The 16,487-nt window shown below is 44.2% G+C and overlaps 1 protein-coding gene and 1 long non-coding RNA gene across 10 annotated transcripts in view; one reads left to right on the forward strand and one right to left on the reverse strand.

Moving 5' to 3' along the window:
• LOC141054222 (aldehyde oxidase 1-like) overlaps positions 1 to 16,487 on the forward strand; it is a 409,838-nt gene that overhangs the window by 186,420 nt on the left and 206,931 nt on the right. For all 9 annotated transcript variants that reach the window (XM_073551460.1, XM_073551462.1, XM_073551454.1 and 6 more), the window contains 2 exons: positions 10,786 to 10,937; positions 14,076 to 14,169. In XM_073551460.1, the coding sequence (XP_073407561.1) occupies positions 10,786 to 10,937; positions 14,076 to 14,169 (246 nt within the window). The remainder of the gene's footprint in view (positions 1 to 10,785; positions 10,938 to 14,075; positions 14,170 to 16,487) is intronic.
• LOC141054225 (uncharacterized) overlaps positions 10,986 to 16,487 on the reverse strand; it is a 140,436-nt gene continuing 134,934 nt past the window's right edge. The window contains exon 4 of the long non-coding RNA XR_012221383.1: positions 10,986 to 12,126. This is a non-coding gene — a long non-coding RNA (uncharacterized lncRNA). The remainder of the gene's footprint in view (positions 12,127 to 16,487) is intronic.

Below are 16,487 nucleotides of genomic sequence, written 5' to 3' on the forward strand. Positions count from 1 at the left end.
TCGGCGCATGGCAGAGCTCAGAATGGAAGGAGCGCCGTTTGACTTTTTCAATGCAAAATTGTCTGGAATTCAGATCAGACTCCATGTCACGTTTGGAGAGTCCCTGATGTACCTAAACAGTGGAAACCCCCTACAAGTGACCCCATTTTGGAAACTAGACCCCCCCAAGGAACTTATCTAGATATGTGGTGAGAACTTTGAACCCACAAGGGCTTTACAGAAGTTTATAACATACAGCAGTACTATTAAAAAATCATTTTTTCCACAAAAATGATCTTTTCACCCCAATTTTTATTTTCCCAAGGGTAACAGGACCCTAAAAGTTATTGTGCAATTTGTCCTGAGTACGCTGATACCCCACATGTGGGGGTAAACCACTATTTGGGCGCATGGCAGAGCTCGGAAGGGAAGCAGCGCCATTTTGACATTTTTGGCTGAAATTGAGATCGGACACCATGTCGCGATTGGAAAACCCCTGATGTACCAAAACAGTGGAAACCCCCCACAAATGACACCATTTTGGAAACTAGATCCCCCAAGGAACTTATCTAGATGTGTGGTGAGAACTTTGAACCCCCCAGTGCTTCACAGAAGTTTATAACGCCCGGGCGTGAAAATAAAAAATTCGTATTTTTTCCACAAACATGATCTTTTAGGCTACTTTCACACATCAGGTTTTCGGCGTCAGGCGCGATCCGGCGTCGTGCCGGAACGCCGGATCCAGCAAATGTTTAGTAAAACCGGATGTGACGGATCCGGTTTTCTGCCGGATCCGTCTTTTTCTTGACAGACAAAACCGGATCCGTCTCATCCGGTTCATCCGTTTTTCGACGGATTACGCTGGATCCGGTTTTTAAAATTGACCCTTGTGGCCTTCCGAACGGGATTGGCTACTGGAAAACTATATATAGAGTGTTCCTACAGCCCTTCTTTGACAGGTTGTCGAGGAGAAAGTGCAGGTTGGAGAGAAGAGCAAGTTACTGGCGAAGATGGATGTTGTCATTGGAAATATTTTGAAGAATTTGGCGGATTTTATAGCGGAGGCGAATCGTTTGAGGGTGATTGTTCTGGAGAAGGAGAGAGCGAGACAGCAGCGCATCAGGCATCGTAGACGACGTTTGTGGATCCACCCCATCACAGCCAAGAGAATGACGCGTGGGGTCTATTCTACACTCTGCATGGACCTTCGACGAAACCCGGATAAATTTTTTGGATATGTTCGGATGAAAATGGAGAATTTTGATTACTTGGTGGAGCGCATTGCACACCTCATAAGAAAAGCAGACACCTATTGCCGCTTCTCTGTTTCACCCGCAGAGCGTCTGATGGTGACTTTAAGGTAAGCCACATTTATTGGATATGCTCGCATCAGAGCACACTTTCACTGCAATCTTGTTGGTGGTAGTTTGTATCTCCAAGTGTTATAGCTGAATTTTGGTATGTAATGCTGTGATTTTAAACTAATTGATTGTTTTTTAATTCCCCACAGATTTCTTGCAACTGGAGAATCCCTTTCGTCACTGCATTTCCAGTACAGACTCGGAATTTCCACCATATCAGGAATAGTGAAGTACACATGCCGTGCACTGTGGGACTCCTTAGCTGAAGAGTTTTTACCAGAGCCCACAACAGAGAGGTGGATTGAAATTGCTGACAAGTTTCAACAGATATGTCAGTTTCCCAACTGCTTGGGCGCTGTGGACGGGAAACATATCCGCATTGTAAAGCCAGCCGGATCGGGATCGGAATATTTCAATTACAAGAAATATTTTTCAATTGTCCTCATGGCCATCGCTGATGCGGAATACAAATTTATTGCTGTGGATATTGGGGCCTATGGCCGCTCCAATGACTCTCAAGTTTTCAAACTGTCTGCCATCGGGCGTAAACTGTATGGAAACACCTTCCAGTTCCCACCCCCTAGGCCGCTGCCGCAAACATCTGGTCCACTTATGCCATTTGTCTGTGTAGGGGATGAAGCCTTCCAGCTGTCAGAACACCTTTTGAAACCATACTCTAGCAGAGGATTGACAAGACCAAAACGCGTTTTTAATTACCGCCTCACAAGAGCAAGAAGAATGGTTGAATGTACCTTTGGTATTCTGACAGCCAAATGGCGGGTCCTATTGACTGCGATCAACCTCAAGACAGAAACTGTTGACGAGGTGATCAAAGCTTGCGTGGTACTCCACAATTTTGTTATCTGCAAGGAACCCATTTCAATTGAGGACACCTCTGAAGAAACCACCTTGCAAGATTACCATGACATTACCACTAGAAGTTCTGTGACGGTTTCAGTAATGAGGGACAATTTTGCACTATACTTTATGTCACCTCAAGGCAGAGTACACTGGCAGGATGACAGAGTGTGAAAGATTTGTGCCCTAACCAAACTTGTGTACCTTCTGTACCAACAGTATATACCTTTGCCAACCAAAGTTGGCTATCTTGTCATGGTCTCTATTTTTAGCTTTAGGCCACAGGTGTGTACCTGGTTGTGTTTTATGCAAAGTATTTCACCTTTTAACAAAAGTTGTGTACATTGTTATGAAATCACCAACAATAAACACAACTTTTTAGGTGAAATACTTTGCTTCAAACACAACCAGGAACACAACTGTGGCAAAAAGCTAAAATTTACCCACAGTTATATACCTGGTTTTGAATACCTTTTTACCTTTTAAATACCCTTTATTTAACCTTTTTTTTAAACATATTTTGCCGCAGAAAGAAATGACAGACAACCAGTGTAAACAATAATTTAACTTTTTATTTAAAATATCTTTTTGTTTGTAAACTGTTTTTAAAGTTAAAAAAACTTTTTTAATAAAGGTTTGAAAAAAACATGGGCATTTTTATTACAAAACACATCATAAATCTGTGTAGTGTGGGGTGGAAATACTGCTGGAGGGGCTGCGGGACACTTCGACACTGGGAGTGTGGAGAGAGGATTGGGATCGTGGTGGGGAAGGAACAGTTAGAGGTGATGGTGTGGAAAAAGCTACAGAATGGGTGGACATGTGGGAGGCAGAAGAGGTGGTGGGCGGTGGAGTGGAGGGTTGGGCAGGGACTGTAGGAGCAGATGATGTTGATGGAAAGTTGTATGGGGAAGGAGTTTGGTACGGGGAAGGAGTTTGGTACGGGGAAGGAGTTTGGTACGGGGAAGGAGTTTGGTACGGGGAAGGAGTTTGGTACGGGGCAGGTTGCTGGAAGTGGGGAGATGACTGGTACTGGGGAGGTTGCTGGTACTGGGGAGGTTGCTGGTACTGGGGAGGTTGCTGGTATGTAATAGGAGGGGGAGGATGGAAAGTGGCTGGAGGGGGTGCAGATGTAATAGGAGGGGGAGGATGGAAAGTGGCTGGAGGGGGTGCAGATGTAATAGGAGGGGGAGGATGGAAAGTGGCTGGAGGGGGTGCAGGTGGAGGAACTACAGTGGTGGGAGGTGGAGGTTGGGAGGTAACCTGCTGTAAAGCACCGTGGCACGAATGCATTACATGCATCTGCTGGGTAGGAGATAGTGTTGCCATGCGCTCCACAACAGACCTGAAAAAGGTGTGGTTTGGCGAAGAACTTGCTTCTGAATGCATGGTTTGCAGAAGTGTCTTCACCTCCAGAATGCTGGAGTTGATCTGCTGAAAGCCTGCGGAGATTTGCTCTGACAAGACTTTTAGACAGTTCTGGAAAGATGCATTCAGATGCAAGAACTCTGGCGCATAACTCTTTTCCTGACCCCTCTGCCGCTGCCGCCCAGTACCCGCAGGTGTACTAGAGGTGGCAGGGGCAGAAGGGTGGGGTAAAGGGAAAGCGATCTCCTCACCAGCAGCTTCATGTAATGTAGGCGGCCACGATGCTCCTGTGCTGGTGGATGGGACAGATGGGTCGAATGTGTGGGAAGGCTGGGAAGGTGCAGATGTACCGGGGCGGTCGAAGTGTCCCTCGGTGCCGGTCTCCTCAGGGATTGCCTCAGAAGGGTCCAATCGTGCCGGCTCCCGAGTGCTGCTCACCGTGCTGTGGAATAAAGAGAAAAAAAAAAAATTAAAATAGTGACATGGTATGGCCCTGGCTGAAAAAAAAAAGTTACATCTAAACATTTTTTTGTCACATGTGGTGTGTAATATTTACCTTCTGGTGAGCATTGTCTCCCGGAGGAACGACAGGGCTCGTGCGTACTTGTACTTGCTCCTGCGTCCTCCAGATCCACTCGGGGCCCGCATCTCTTTATTGAACTCCTTCTTGAAACGATCCCTCACAGACCGCCACCGCTTCACAATTCTCTCCCCTGAAACGAGAAAGGACAAAGTGGTTAGTATACAACATCAGTGTTTCCCAAACTCCAGTCCTCATGGTCCCCAGGGGTCATGTTTTCAGGATTTCCAAAGTAAATAGAAATCCTGAACACATGATCCGTGGGGACCACGAGGACTGGAGTTCGGGAAACACTGGTTTAAATCAAGCATCCGGTACTGTATATACTTACGCTCTTTAATCTGGGCCCGAGCTTCGAGGTCCTCCCAGCGGTCCACAAGGAGCGAACAGATTTCCTCCCAGAGTCGTCGGGTAACGATCAGGTCAGCGTGGCGGCGGTCAGCCATATTCCAGAGCGGCTCCCTTTATCTGATGAGATCGATGAGGCGGTCCACATCAATCCCTCCATCCTCACCGTCAGAGTCGGGAGCACGCTGTGAAGGCTGTTAAAGAAAAAGACAAAAATAACATAATTAGCCTCCACAAAAGAAATGAAATAAAAAGTGCAAAAAAAACAAAGCAAAAATATTTATACTTACACGCTGGTGACCGCCGCGTTGCTGTCGCCGACGACCCTGGGAGGCACTGCGAGGACCTCTTGGCCGAGCACCAGATTGGGAAGACTAGAGAAGAAAACAAAAAATGTTATGTCTTTGGATGTAGGCATTTGTTTGCTGTGTGTGGTCTGCAGAACATTGTTTTCTATGTGTTGTGTGTAGTGTGATGTTGTGTTTCTGCGTTTGATGCAAAAAACTTACCAATTGTGAGCCCACTCCAAGTGTCTGTCCACCCCTTCCTTCTTCTTCTGGGAGCTCCTCTTCATCTTGTGATTCCTGTTTTGAAATAAAAGGCAATGAATACACATATATTACAGAGATGATGGATTTTGGAAATAAAAACTTACTGTCAAACGCTGACGATGCGAGGGAGGGCTCCCAGAAGATGTGCTGTCTTCCTCAGGGCCAGACTCCATGGCTGTGGGTGGTGTTTCTGCTGCTGCCATTGCTGCTGCTGCTGCTGCTGCTGCATCTATTGGGCGGCTGTTGAATAAAGAGAAACAAAGGGCCAATGAATATCTTGATATTCCATAGCCCTAGTTTGGAGGAATGGGGGATTTGATAATTACCGTCTCTCATCTGCTGCTGGACTCCCCTCCCGTTGTTCAGCATGCTGCTCCATTTGGGGTGGTGCTGATGGTGCTGCTGCTGCAGATGTTTGCTGCCTTCTCCTGCTCCTGGTTCTTGGCTTGGGTGGCATGTTGGGTGTGGCTGAGGGTCCCATTGTCTTGCTTTTATATATGTCCTGTGGGCAGAGCTACTGAGCATGCTCAGACCAAAGAAACCGGATCCGACCGCCGGATCCGGCTATCGCCGGATCAGGCGCATTGCGGCGCTCATAGGCTTTCATTGTATGAAAAAGCCGGACACGCCGGATCCGGCGTGTCCGGCTTTTTCGCCGGAGACAAAAAACGTTACAGTAGCCGGTTTTTCCAGACGCCGGATCGCGTCACATTGCCGGATCCGGCGAAAATCGGATGAAACGCATGGCCATCCGGCTCGATCCGGCTCTAATGCAAGTCAATGGGGGGGAAACCGGATCCGGCATTGCATTTCGCCGGATCCGGTTTTAGTCAAAAGCGCCGGATCGCGCCTGACGCCGAAAACCTGATGTGTGAAAGAGGCCTTAGTCACCATTTTTTTATTTTCCCAAGGGTAACAGGAGAAATTGAACCCCAAAAGTTGTTGTCCAATTTGTCCTGAGTATGCTGATACCCCATATGTGGGAGAAAACTACTGTATGGGCACACGTCGGGGATCGGAAGGGAAGTAGTGACGTTTTGGAATGCAGACTTTGATGGAATGGTCTGCGGGTGTCATGTTGCCTTTGGAGAGCCCCTAATGTACCTAAACAGTGGAAACCCCCCACAAATGACCCCATTTTGGAAACGAGACCCCCTAAGGAACTTATCTAGATGTGTGGTGAGCACTTTGAACCCCCCAAGTGCTTCACAGAATTTTATAACGCTCAGACGTGAAAATAAAAAAAATCATTTTTTTCCACAAAAATGATATTTTTGCCCCCAATTTTTTATTTTCCTAAGGGTAACAGGAGAAATTGGACCCCAAAAATTGTTTTGCAATTTGTCCTGAGTAGGCTGATACCCTACATGTGGGGGTAAAACACTGTTTGGGCGCATGTCAGAGCTTGGAAGGGGAGGAGCACCATTTGACTTTTTCAACTCAGAATTGGCTGGAATTGAAATCAGACGCCATGTTGCATTTGGAGAGCCCCTGATGTGCCCAAACAGTGGAAAACCCCAATTCTAACTCCAACCCGAACCCCAACACACCCCTAGCCCTAGCCGTAATGGAAAAATGGAAATAAATACATTTTTTTTTTATTTTATTATTTTTCCCTAACTAAGGGGGTGATAACGGGGGGTTTGATTTACTATTTATGGCGTTTTTTATGTTTGGCGGCAGTCGCACGCTAAAAGACGCTTTTTATTGTAAAAATAGTTTTTGCATCTCCACATATTGAGATCTATAATTTTTCCGTATTTTGATCCACAGAGTCATGGGAGGTCTTATTTTTTGCGGGACGAGTTGACATTTTTATTGGTACCATTTTCAGGCATGTGACATTTTTGATCGCTTTTTATTCCGATTTTTGGGACGCAGAATGAACAAAAACCAGCGTTTCATGAATTTCTTTTGGGCGGGGGTGCGTTTACACCGTTCCGCGTGCTGTAAAATTGATAAAGCGGTTTTATTCTTCGGGTCAGTACGGTTACAGAGATACCTCATTTAGGTCGTTTTTTTTATGTTTTGTCGGTTTTATGCAATGAAAACTATTTTATATAAAAAATAATTATTTTTGCATCGCTTTATTCTGCGACATATAACTTTTTTATTTTTTTCACTGATGATGCTGTGTGGTGGCTCGTTTTTTGCGGGACAAGATGACATTTTCAGCGGTCCCATGGATATTTATATGCGTCTTTTTGATCGCGCGTTATTACACTTTTTGTTTGGCGGTATGATAATAAATCATTATTTTTTGCTTCGTTTTTTATTTTTATTTTTTAAGGGGTTCGCTAAAGGGGTTAACTAATAGGAAAGTTTTATAGGGCGGGTCGTTACGGACGCGGCGATACCTAATATGTGTACTTTTATTGTTTTTTGTTTTTTTTTTTCAAAAACTGGATTTATTTGGAGGAATATTTTTTTTTTTTTGTAATTTATTTGGTGATTTTTTTTTTTTAAATTATTTTAACACTTTATTTTATTTTTTTTTTTTTACTTTATTAAATAGTCCCAGGTGGGACATCACTGTTCTGTGACAGATCGCTGATCTGTCACATCACAGATCACTGTGACAGATCAGCGATCTGTCACAGGCAGTGCGCAAGGCTTCCTCATGCCTGCGCTTTGCAGGCACTGAGGAAGCCAGCTTCCTGCAGGCCCCCGACGGCCCCCGTCACCATCTTGGATTTGGGGGCCTGCAGGAAAAGAGCCCCCGGCAGCAGCGCTGCACATTGCGCTGCCATGGGGGGGCTCAGGGAAGCACGGAGGGAGCCCCCTCCCTGCCGATGCTTCCCTTTAACCCCCGGTACACCGCAATCATGTTTGATCGCGGTGTGCAAGGGGTTAATGTGTCGGGGGCGGTCCGTGACCGCCCCTGACACATTGTGCCGGGTGTCAGCTGTGATAATCAGCTGACACCCGGCCGCGATCAGCAGCGCTCACCACGTGGGCGCCGCTGATCGCGGTAGACGTACTATCCCATCCATGGGCATAAGGGCCCGGCTCCCATGGACGGGATAGTACGTCGGATGTCAGGAAGGGGTTAAGAGAGACTTGCCTGCTGCCCCTGCAAGACTTTCAACTCAGGATCCGTTTTAACTGTGGATGCCTCTCGGGGGCCACTTTGGCCTGTGGGGCCCCTCAGGGTCTGATTTGGTGGGTGGGGCCCCTCAGGATCCGATTCGGTGGCCTGGGCTCCTCAGGGCTTGAATTGGTGGACAGGATCACTCAGGGTCCGATTTTGTGGGTGGGGCCCCTCAGGGTCCAATTTTGTGGGCGGGCCCCTCAGGGTCCGATTTGGTGGGCTGGGCCCCTCAGGGTCTTATTTGGTGGGCGGGACCCCTCAGGGTCTGATTTGGTGGGTGAGGCCCCTCTGGGTCTGATTTGGTGGGCGGGGCCCCCAGGGTGTGATTTGGTGGGCGGGGCCACTCTGGGTCTGATTAGGTGGGCGGGGTCCCTTATGGTCTCATTTGGTGGGTGGGGCCCCTCAGGGTCCAAATTGGTGGGCGGGGCCCCTCAGGGTCTTATTTGTTGGGCGGGACCCCTCAGGGTCCAATTTGGTGGGCAGGGCCCCTCTGGGTCTGATTTGGTAGGCGGGGCTCCTCAGGGTTCGATTTGGTTGGCGGGGCCCCTCAGGGTCTAATTTGGTGGGTGGGGCCCTTCAGGGTCCGATTTGGTGGACGGGGACACTCTGGGTCCTATTTGGTGGGCGGGGCCACTCTGGGTCCGATTTGGTGGGCGGGGCCACTCTGGGTCCGATTTGGTGGGCGGGGCCACTCTGGGTCCGATTTTGTGGGTGAGAACCCTTAGGGTCCGATTTGGTGGGCGGGGCCACTCAGGGTCCGATTTGGTGGGCGGGGCCACTCTGGGTCCGATTTGGTAGGCGGGGCCTTCAGGGTCTGATTTGGTGGGCGGGGGCCCCTCAGGGTCCGATTTGGTGGGCGGGGCCACTCTGACTCCGATTTGGTGGGCGGGGCCTCTCTGGGTCCGATTTCGTGGGCAGGGCCCTCAGGGTCCGATTTCGTGGGCGGGGCCACTCTGGGTCCGATTTGGTGGGCGGGGCCACTCTGGGTCCGATTTGGTGGGTGGGCCACTCTGGGTTCGATTTGGTGAGCGGGGCCACTCTGGGTCCGATTTTGGAGGCCAGGGTGGCTCAACCTCTGATTTGTAGGCCAGGGTCGATCAGCCTCCGATTTGGAGGCTGGGGTGTCATCCTCCGATTTGGAGCCTAGGGTCACTCAGCTTTCGATTTGGTGCGCCGGCCCTTTAAGAATCACTTTGGCGCGCCTGCCCTTTAAGAACCACTTTGGCGCATCGACCGTTTAAGAGCTAGTTTTGCCTACTGGGCTTCTAAATCCACTTAGGCGGACATTCTCTCTCAGGGGCATGCATCACGTGATGAAGCTAGATTTGCATTTGTGCTGTGGGTTTCGCTTTAAGAGCTGATATTATCTGCTAGTAACTGTGTCCTGGAGAGGTCATGTGACATTCGTAGGCGTTGGCATAGTAACTGGGTCTGCCTGGGCATATCAATGAGTTTAACTGCCATTTCAATCGCCTCAGGGCATGTTTTGACTGTGGCAACATTTTCCTGTTGAAAAGCATTGAGCGCATTCCAATGACGGGAACATTTTTTTTCAAACGCAAATTGTGCAAAAACTACAAATCCAAAAAATACTTAGCACACCTCTCATGGACGCTGGCTTCGAAACGACACCTCAACGGAGTCTGTGCGTGTAGCGGTTCGGGCCGCATTAATTGCGGAAATCAACTGAATAATAATAATAAGAAGTTAGCAGCGTTCGGATTACAATATAGTGGTTTTTCAAGCACTATAATAAGAAGAAGCAGCAGAAGAAGAAGAATTAGTTAGCAGCGTTCGGATTACAAGATAGTGCTTTCTTTAAAGCACTATAAAAAGGGGGGAACTTGATCCAACACTTCAGATAAAATGTAAAGATTATTCCATCAATAAAAACATTGTTCACACAGGTTTAGCCCATAAAAATTGGAATGTGAGTGTTTCTTTTAATAAAGATTGTGATATGAAAAAAACTGTCAGTTTAAAGATACATGTAACAAGAAAACTAATTTAATCTGTAGCTGAAACAATAAGTTTCCCTTTGAAAGGGCAAAACTTATAAAACTGAAGCAGTGCAACATTTTTAAAGGGAACCTGTCAGCAGGATTGTGCACAGTAACCTACAGACAGTGTCAGATCAGCGCCGTTATACTGATTACAGTTATACCTGGTGATGAAATCCGTCTTGTGGTTGTTGAGAAATCTTTATTTATAGTTTTCAGTTAATGAGATTCTGGTGCTCCAGGGCGGGTTGTGGGCAGGGCGGCCTGTGAGTGGGGCTATGGTTGGGGCTTCATGTGGTGCTCTGCTTACATACATTCATCAGTATGGCTTATGACAGGTCATTGATCCCTCACTGACATGCTTCCTATTTACATACTATATATAGTATTGTTTAAAAAAAAAAAACACTCATCATGCCAACGCCTGTGGTGTGCCTGCGCTGTATCATGATACGGTGAATGATATGCATATATTCATTTTATTTAGACATTTTGTTGGCAAAAAGTACAAGTTATCTTAATCAAAATGGCGCCTGTGGCTGCGCCTGTGCAGTAGCATCTATTGGATAGAAATCACCCATTCAGGAAGGGTAAAATAATGTGTGATGGGATCCATTTCAAAAGTAACATGAATACACATTCATTACAGGACTTGTAATTGGAGCTGCTGTTAGCTTGTCTCAAGTTAAACAGATCTTGCTGAAGAAAGTCTCTAAGTTACCACAAGATAAATCCAAGATATTTCAAGCATTATTACAACAGCTAAGCACATTGGCTGGAGAGCAGATCAGAAGCATGGCGGTACGTATAGTGACAGTGCTGTCTATCAATATATAGAATATAAGGGGGGTCAAACTGTTGATGGATTATGGTGCTCTGAAGAAAATTCTGAATAATAACAAAAAAAAACAAGTCTTTGGAAATCAAATGATAGGTTTATTACCCAATATTCATATGAAAAATGAAGCTAGAACCACCACTATACAAAATACAAAAATGACCCTAATGAAAAACAGATGTTTTGGCATACACATGCCTTTTTCAAGCCAAATCTGTTATGGAGAGGGGTCTCTCATTATGGAAACAAATCCCAGATTCATGCCTAGTGTGAACAGTGGCAGAGAATCACCAGGTCTCACCAGTGCTGTCTGTCATACACTGTGTGCACAATTATTAGCAAGTTGTATTTTCAATGAATTTTATTATTTAACAACTGCAGTGCTTTTGGTTAATTTAACTGTTAAATATTCTCAATTCAGGTTTATTAAGAAAATAAAAGTAAGGTTATGCCTTTCTCAGAAGAATATGCAGGCTTATTTATGCAACTAAATGACAGACGTAAATTTTCCCATCTCAGTTGTTTATTTTCATCTGCTAAAAGGGGAATAATAACCACATGACTCAAAGTATACAAAAATATTTTTCCGACATTTCAAAAAATATCGGTGAGCTCTATAGTCACCCTTCTTTTCAATAACAGTCATGAGCTCCATCCATGGAGTCTGTCAGTTTTTTAACTTGTTGATGATCAACAACAAACAACAGACACTGTTTCAGACCAGTCACTGTTGCCCTTGACCGTAAGTCTTACATTTAAGAAGAGTCCACAAGCTCTCAATAGGGTATAGTTCAGGTGAGGAAGGGGCCATGGTTTTATTCTTTCATCTTTGAGGCCTTTACTGGCAGCCGAACAGTGGAGACTTCAATGGTGCGCTGGAGCTTTGTCCTGCACAAAAATCATTGTTTTCTTGAAAGATGAAGATTTTTTTTCCTGTAGCACTGCTTGAAGAAAATGTCTTCTAGAAACTAGCAGTAGGTTTGAGAGTTGATTTTGAGTCTATCTTCAATCCAAAAACAGCCAGCTAATAACACCAGCCCATAGCATTACCCTACTTCTATCTTGCTGGCGTCTGAGTGGAAGTGGATGTCAGATTCCCCAGCTCGTTTTCAAATAGCCTTGATGTGGAGATGTGGATACCTGTATGGAAAGCTTTAGGAGAAACTCAAAATGATTCACACGTTTGCCAGTTTTGATCAAATCAGAGAGTCAATCGATCGGAGACAAGGACACACAACCAATGTCTGTTAGTGTACAGGCTTGTCTGATCTCAGCTGCCCAGTCACAAGTTTTTATTACAAATACAAAGATATGAAAAGGAGTATGGCTATCATGACTCTGTTGTCGGGTATCCCGGGACTAGGGACTCCTTGCCCCTAACGTTAGGGGATACCGTAGCTCGCCCTGTTCCATAGGTTACTTCTGATGGTGAAGACGCCAGGGCCATGTACCTTGCCTTAGCTCCTGAATCCGCCCTCAGAATGCACCTTCCTCTACCCAGGGAAGAGGGGAGTAGTAGTGTACTGTAATACACCAACCAGACTGACAAGGTAATGCGAACAGGGATAAATAAAATGCCAATCATACAAATAAACTCACACAAACAACAGAGGTTTACACTAGGCAGTGGAGGATGGGGTTAGACCAAACTAGGAGAAGAAAAGGAATTATCACACACCCAAAACCTAGCAACAGTTTCAGATAAATCCTCCAATCACCTTCTCAAACAACCTCCTACCACTATCTATTAACGATACAGCATGAGCTAGCTCTGGCAATGAGAGCTTACCAGGACCCAGATTATATAGGAGATGACAGTGGCTAAAAGTGAACAGCTGAGAATTAATGCAGGAAAACTTCCAAGAGCTCTCAACTAAGCAGATTAACCCTTGCACTGCTAAAATAAACTTGCACCTTTTAATATGAAGGTGAAGTGCTTCTAATTAGTGCAGGAGTAGGAGAAATCAGACGCTGCAGTCTTCTGGCTCTTCTTTGTCATGGTAAACCTGTGACAATGGGTTTACATTACCTAAAAAAGAAGATATTTTATTTGGGGAAAGAAAGTATTTTCATTGGGAATGAAAAGGTAATAAACTATGGATGCTGCTGAAGTCCTTGAAACTTCTGTTCAACTTCCTATGCTTCTGTAACAAGCAACACTTGACTCGAAGACAACTCTATATCAGAGACAATGCCCTGTGTTATTGCTTTTATGAATAACCGTTATAAAGTTAATTTAAAAATATTTAATTATCAAAGATATATAAATTGTCTGAATGATAATCAAAGCAAAGTATAAATATTTACCATAACAGCCTCCGCTTGGGGAAGGTAGGAACTAGTTTTAAAGAGGATAGTTGCTCCACTTGTCACTTGCTACAAAAAAATTGATTTAAATACCTTGTAAAATTCCCTGAGCTTTCCTGATTCTACTGCCTTTTTCCGCTTTGTGCTACATTGTGCTATTGCTGAGATATGCAAATTTGTTGTTTTTTTAGAGCAGTATGGGAAATCTCTGCTCATAGTTTAACTGGGCATTTCATCAAAGCCTTCTTTTGGGGTGTGCACTTTTACCCCTCCTATATACTGCCAATAACAGCTTGGCAGTGTCTGAGACTGCTAGAGCAACTTCTGATCTGTTATTGGAAGCATCTGGTAGGGAGGAATGAGTGCATGTCCCCAGATATATTTTTAAGAGATGCCCAGTTGAAGTGCAAGCAGAGATTTCGCATATTGTGCTGAAAAAAAGAAATATGCATATATCTGGAACAATGCAGCACAAAATGGAAAAGAGTGGCAGATTCAGGAGAAATCAGGGATTTTTACAAAGGATTTAACTTTTTTGTTTTAGCAAGTGACAGGTGTTTTTAAAGATAAAGTGATACAATTCCCACTGAACACAATAATAAATCCATACTAAACTTCACCTAGTTGCAGTCATCTAGAATGTTATCTATTAGCTGTATGCAATACATGTAACTTTTTTCAGTTTTCAAAGTTGTAAAGATATTTAAAAACTATGAGGGCTACATTAGCTGCAAATATAAACATAGATTTTGACATCAATGCATGTAGCTAACAAAACTAATGTATACATTTAGTCACTAGGGGGACATGTCATCAGCAAGGGTTCAACAAGCGACCTAAATCCTGTTCTGGCTACCGGAGGTGCAATGCTAAACTTGGCATCTAAAGGTAGGTAGCATGACAATTGGGGTAAAGCATCTGCTGTCTTAGGACCACTAAATACTACAAAATGCAAACTGAGCTACAGATGTAACCTGGGTGGGTGGGGCATTCTGACTTATTTTTTTCATATGTTAAAAATATGTTAAAATAGTCTGTGTATTTTTTGTTTGTTTGCTTGTTTTTTTATTTCAGCATGCTGGTTCCATTTTCGGTCTTTGGCCGGGGTCACACTAACCGACGCAAAATACGGTCCGTAGTTTGCATGCGTAATACGGATGACTGACCCCTAAATAGTGCACCGTATGTCATCCACAAGCAAGGTGTGGTTGCGTATTTTGCGCATGTCTGCATCCGTATGTAATCCGTATGGCGAGATTTTCTCGCCGCCTTGCAAAATGGACATATAATGGAGCCCTATGACAGGGTTTATAACAGAAACGAAATAGATATAGACACATAGAATGCATATGTGTGTATATATATATTACTTTATATATATATATATATACACACACAAGTCATTGAGATAAACATATATATTTATATTTCACAGAGTTCCTCATAGCAGAATAGCCGCTAATTAAATTGCCGGCTTCTATCAAATCATCCCCCTACCCTACAAGAAATGACACATGGTTTACATTCAGTAAAGCATTTCATTTCATGTTTTTTTTTTATATGTCCCTGACTAATAATTAGATGAGGGTTTATGTGCAAAATTTGGGAGTTGTAGTTGTTATTTTAAGGGGTTAATTCGTTTATAAAAAATGCGTGGGCTTCCCATTGCCCTGTAGCGGTGGTGAATGGGTTAATCTAACAAAGGGTTAATGTCACCTTACAATCGAAAGGTGACATTAACCCTTTGTAAGATTAACCCACTCGCCACCAATATAGGGCAAAGGGAAGCCCATGCATTTTTTAACAACGAATTAACCCCTTAAAATAACAACTACAACTCCCAAATTTTGCACAAAAACCCTCATCTAATTATTAGTCAAGGACATAAAAAAAAACTTGAAATGAAATGCTTTACTGAATGTAAACCATGTGTCATTTCTTGTCGGGTAGGGGAATGATTTGATAGAAGCCGGCAATTTAATTAGCGGCTATTCTGCTATGAAGAACTCTGTGAAATATAAATATATATATGTGTCTCAATGACATGTATGTGTGTGTATGTATGTATGTATGTATGTATGTATGTATGTATGTATGTATATATATATATATATATATATATATATATATATATATATATATATATATATAGTGTGTATTCTGTGTGTGTATATATCTATTCTTTCTTTCTTTCTTAAACCTGTCAGTGTGAGTTTACTGTATAGCGCACTGAATTGCCGGCTTTTCTAAAAGACACCGGGTGCGTATTTCTCGCAAGTCACATGTGTGGTCCGTGTGTAATCCGTATTTTTTGTGCACCCATAGACTTGCATTGGCGTATTACGGGCGTAGTACGCTGACAATCGCAGCATGCTGCGATTGGCATGGACCGTAGAAAACGCCCGAGAAATATGCGGCTGTTGGGAGCTGACCCATAGAGAATAATTTGTCCGTGTGTAATGCGCGCTTTTACCGCCTCTCACTCGTCCGTATTCCTCGCCAGTGTGACCCCGGCCTTTGTGTCAGTTTTTCAATCCCTATTGCATCCTCTCTCTTTCTCGTGTGAAAAAAAATTCTTAGCTTCCTCCTACTCATTAAACTGTAAAAATACATAACATGCCTGTACTATCCATTCTTCTTTTTCTTGAGGCCATTGACTTGGATTGGATAGTTTGCTCCACAACATAGATAGCAGTAGGAACTGTCCATATCTCTTGAAAATCACATGTGAAAAGGCATATTCATTGTAATCAGCCTGAGATTTATCTGCAAAAATAACTTGTAGCACAACGTGGATTCCACCCAGAATAATCCTGTAAAAGCAGAGCAAAAGTGTCCAATAAAATGATCATATGCACAACAATGTCAAAATGACATTCCTGTGTACATCATGGCCGGAACAAGGTATTTTGGTACCCTAGGCAGATGAAGTTGATGGTGATCCCCCTAATAATCCCACAGCCCCCAAGTAAAGGAATGGGTCAGACACTAAGGTAACAGGTCCCCTGACACACCCCTTCTCCCACTCTGACGATCACTTACATTAGAATTGATACCTTTTTCTCCCCAAAATACTAGCAAAGTAAAAAAAAGTGGTGTAATTTAGGGGTGAGGCTCAACAAGGAGTGTGTTTTCAAGGTTATATATAGAGTCATTAATTGTTTGTGAACCATTCACACAATATGAGGGACAAACTGTGATATTGA

Source organism: Dendrobates tinctorius, unplaced genomic scaffold, assembly GCF_039654945.1.
Source record: "Dendrobates tinctorius isolate UK_male_01 unplaced genomic scaffold, ASM3965494v1 ptg000177l, whole genome shotgun sequence".
NCBI lineage: Eukaryota > Metazoa > Chordata > Amphibia > Anura > Dendrobatidae > Dendrobates > Dendrobates tinctorius.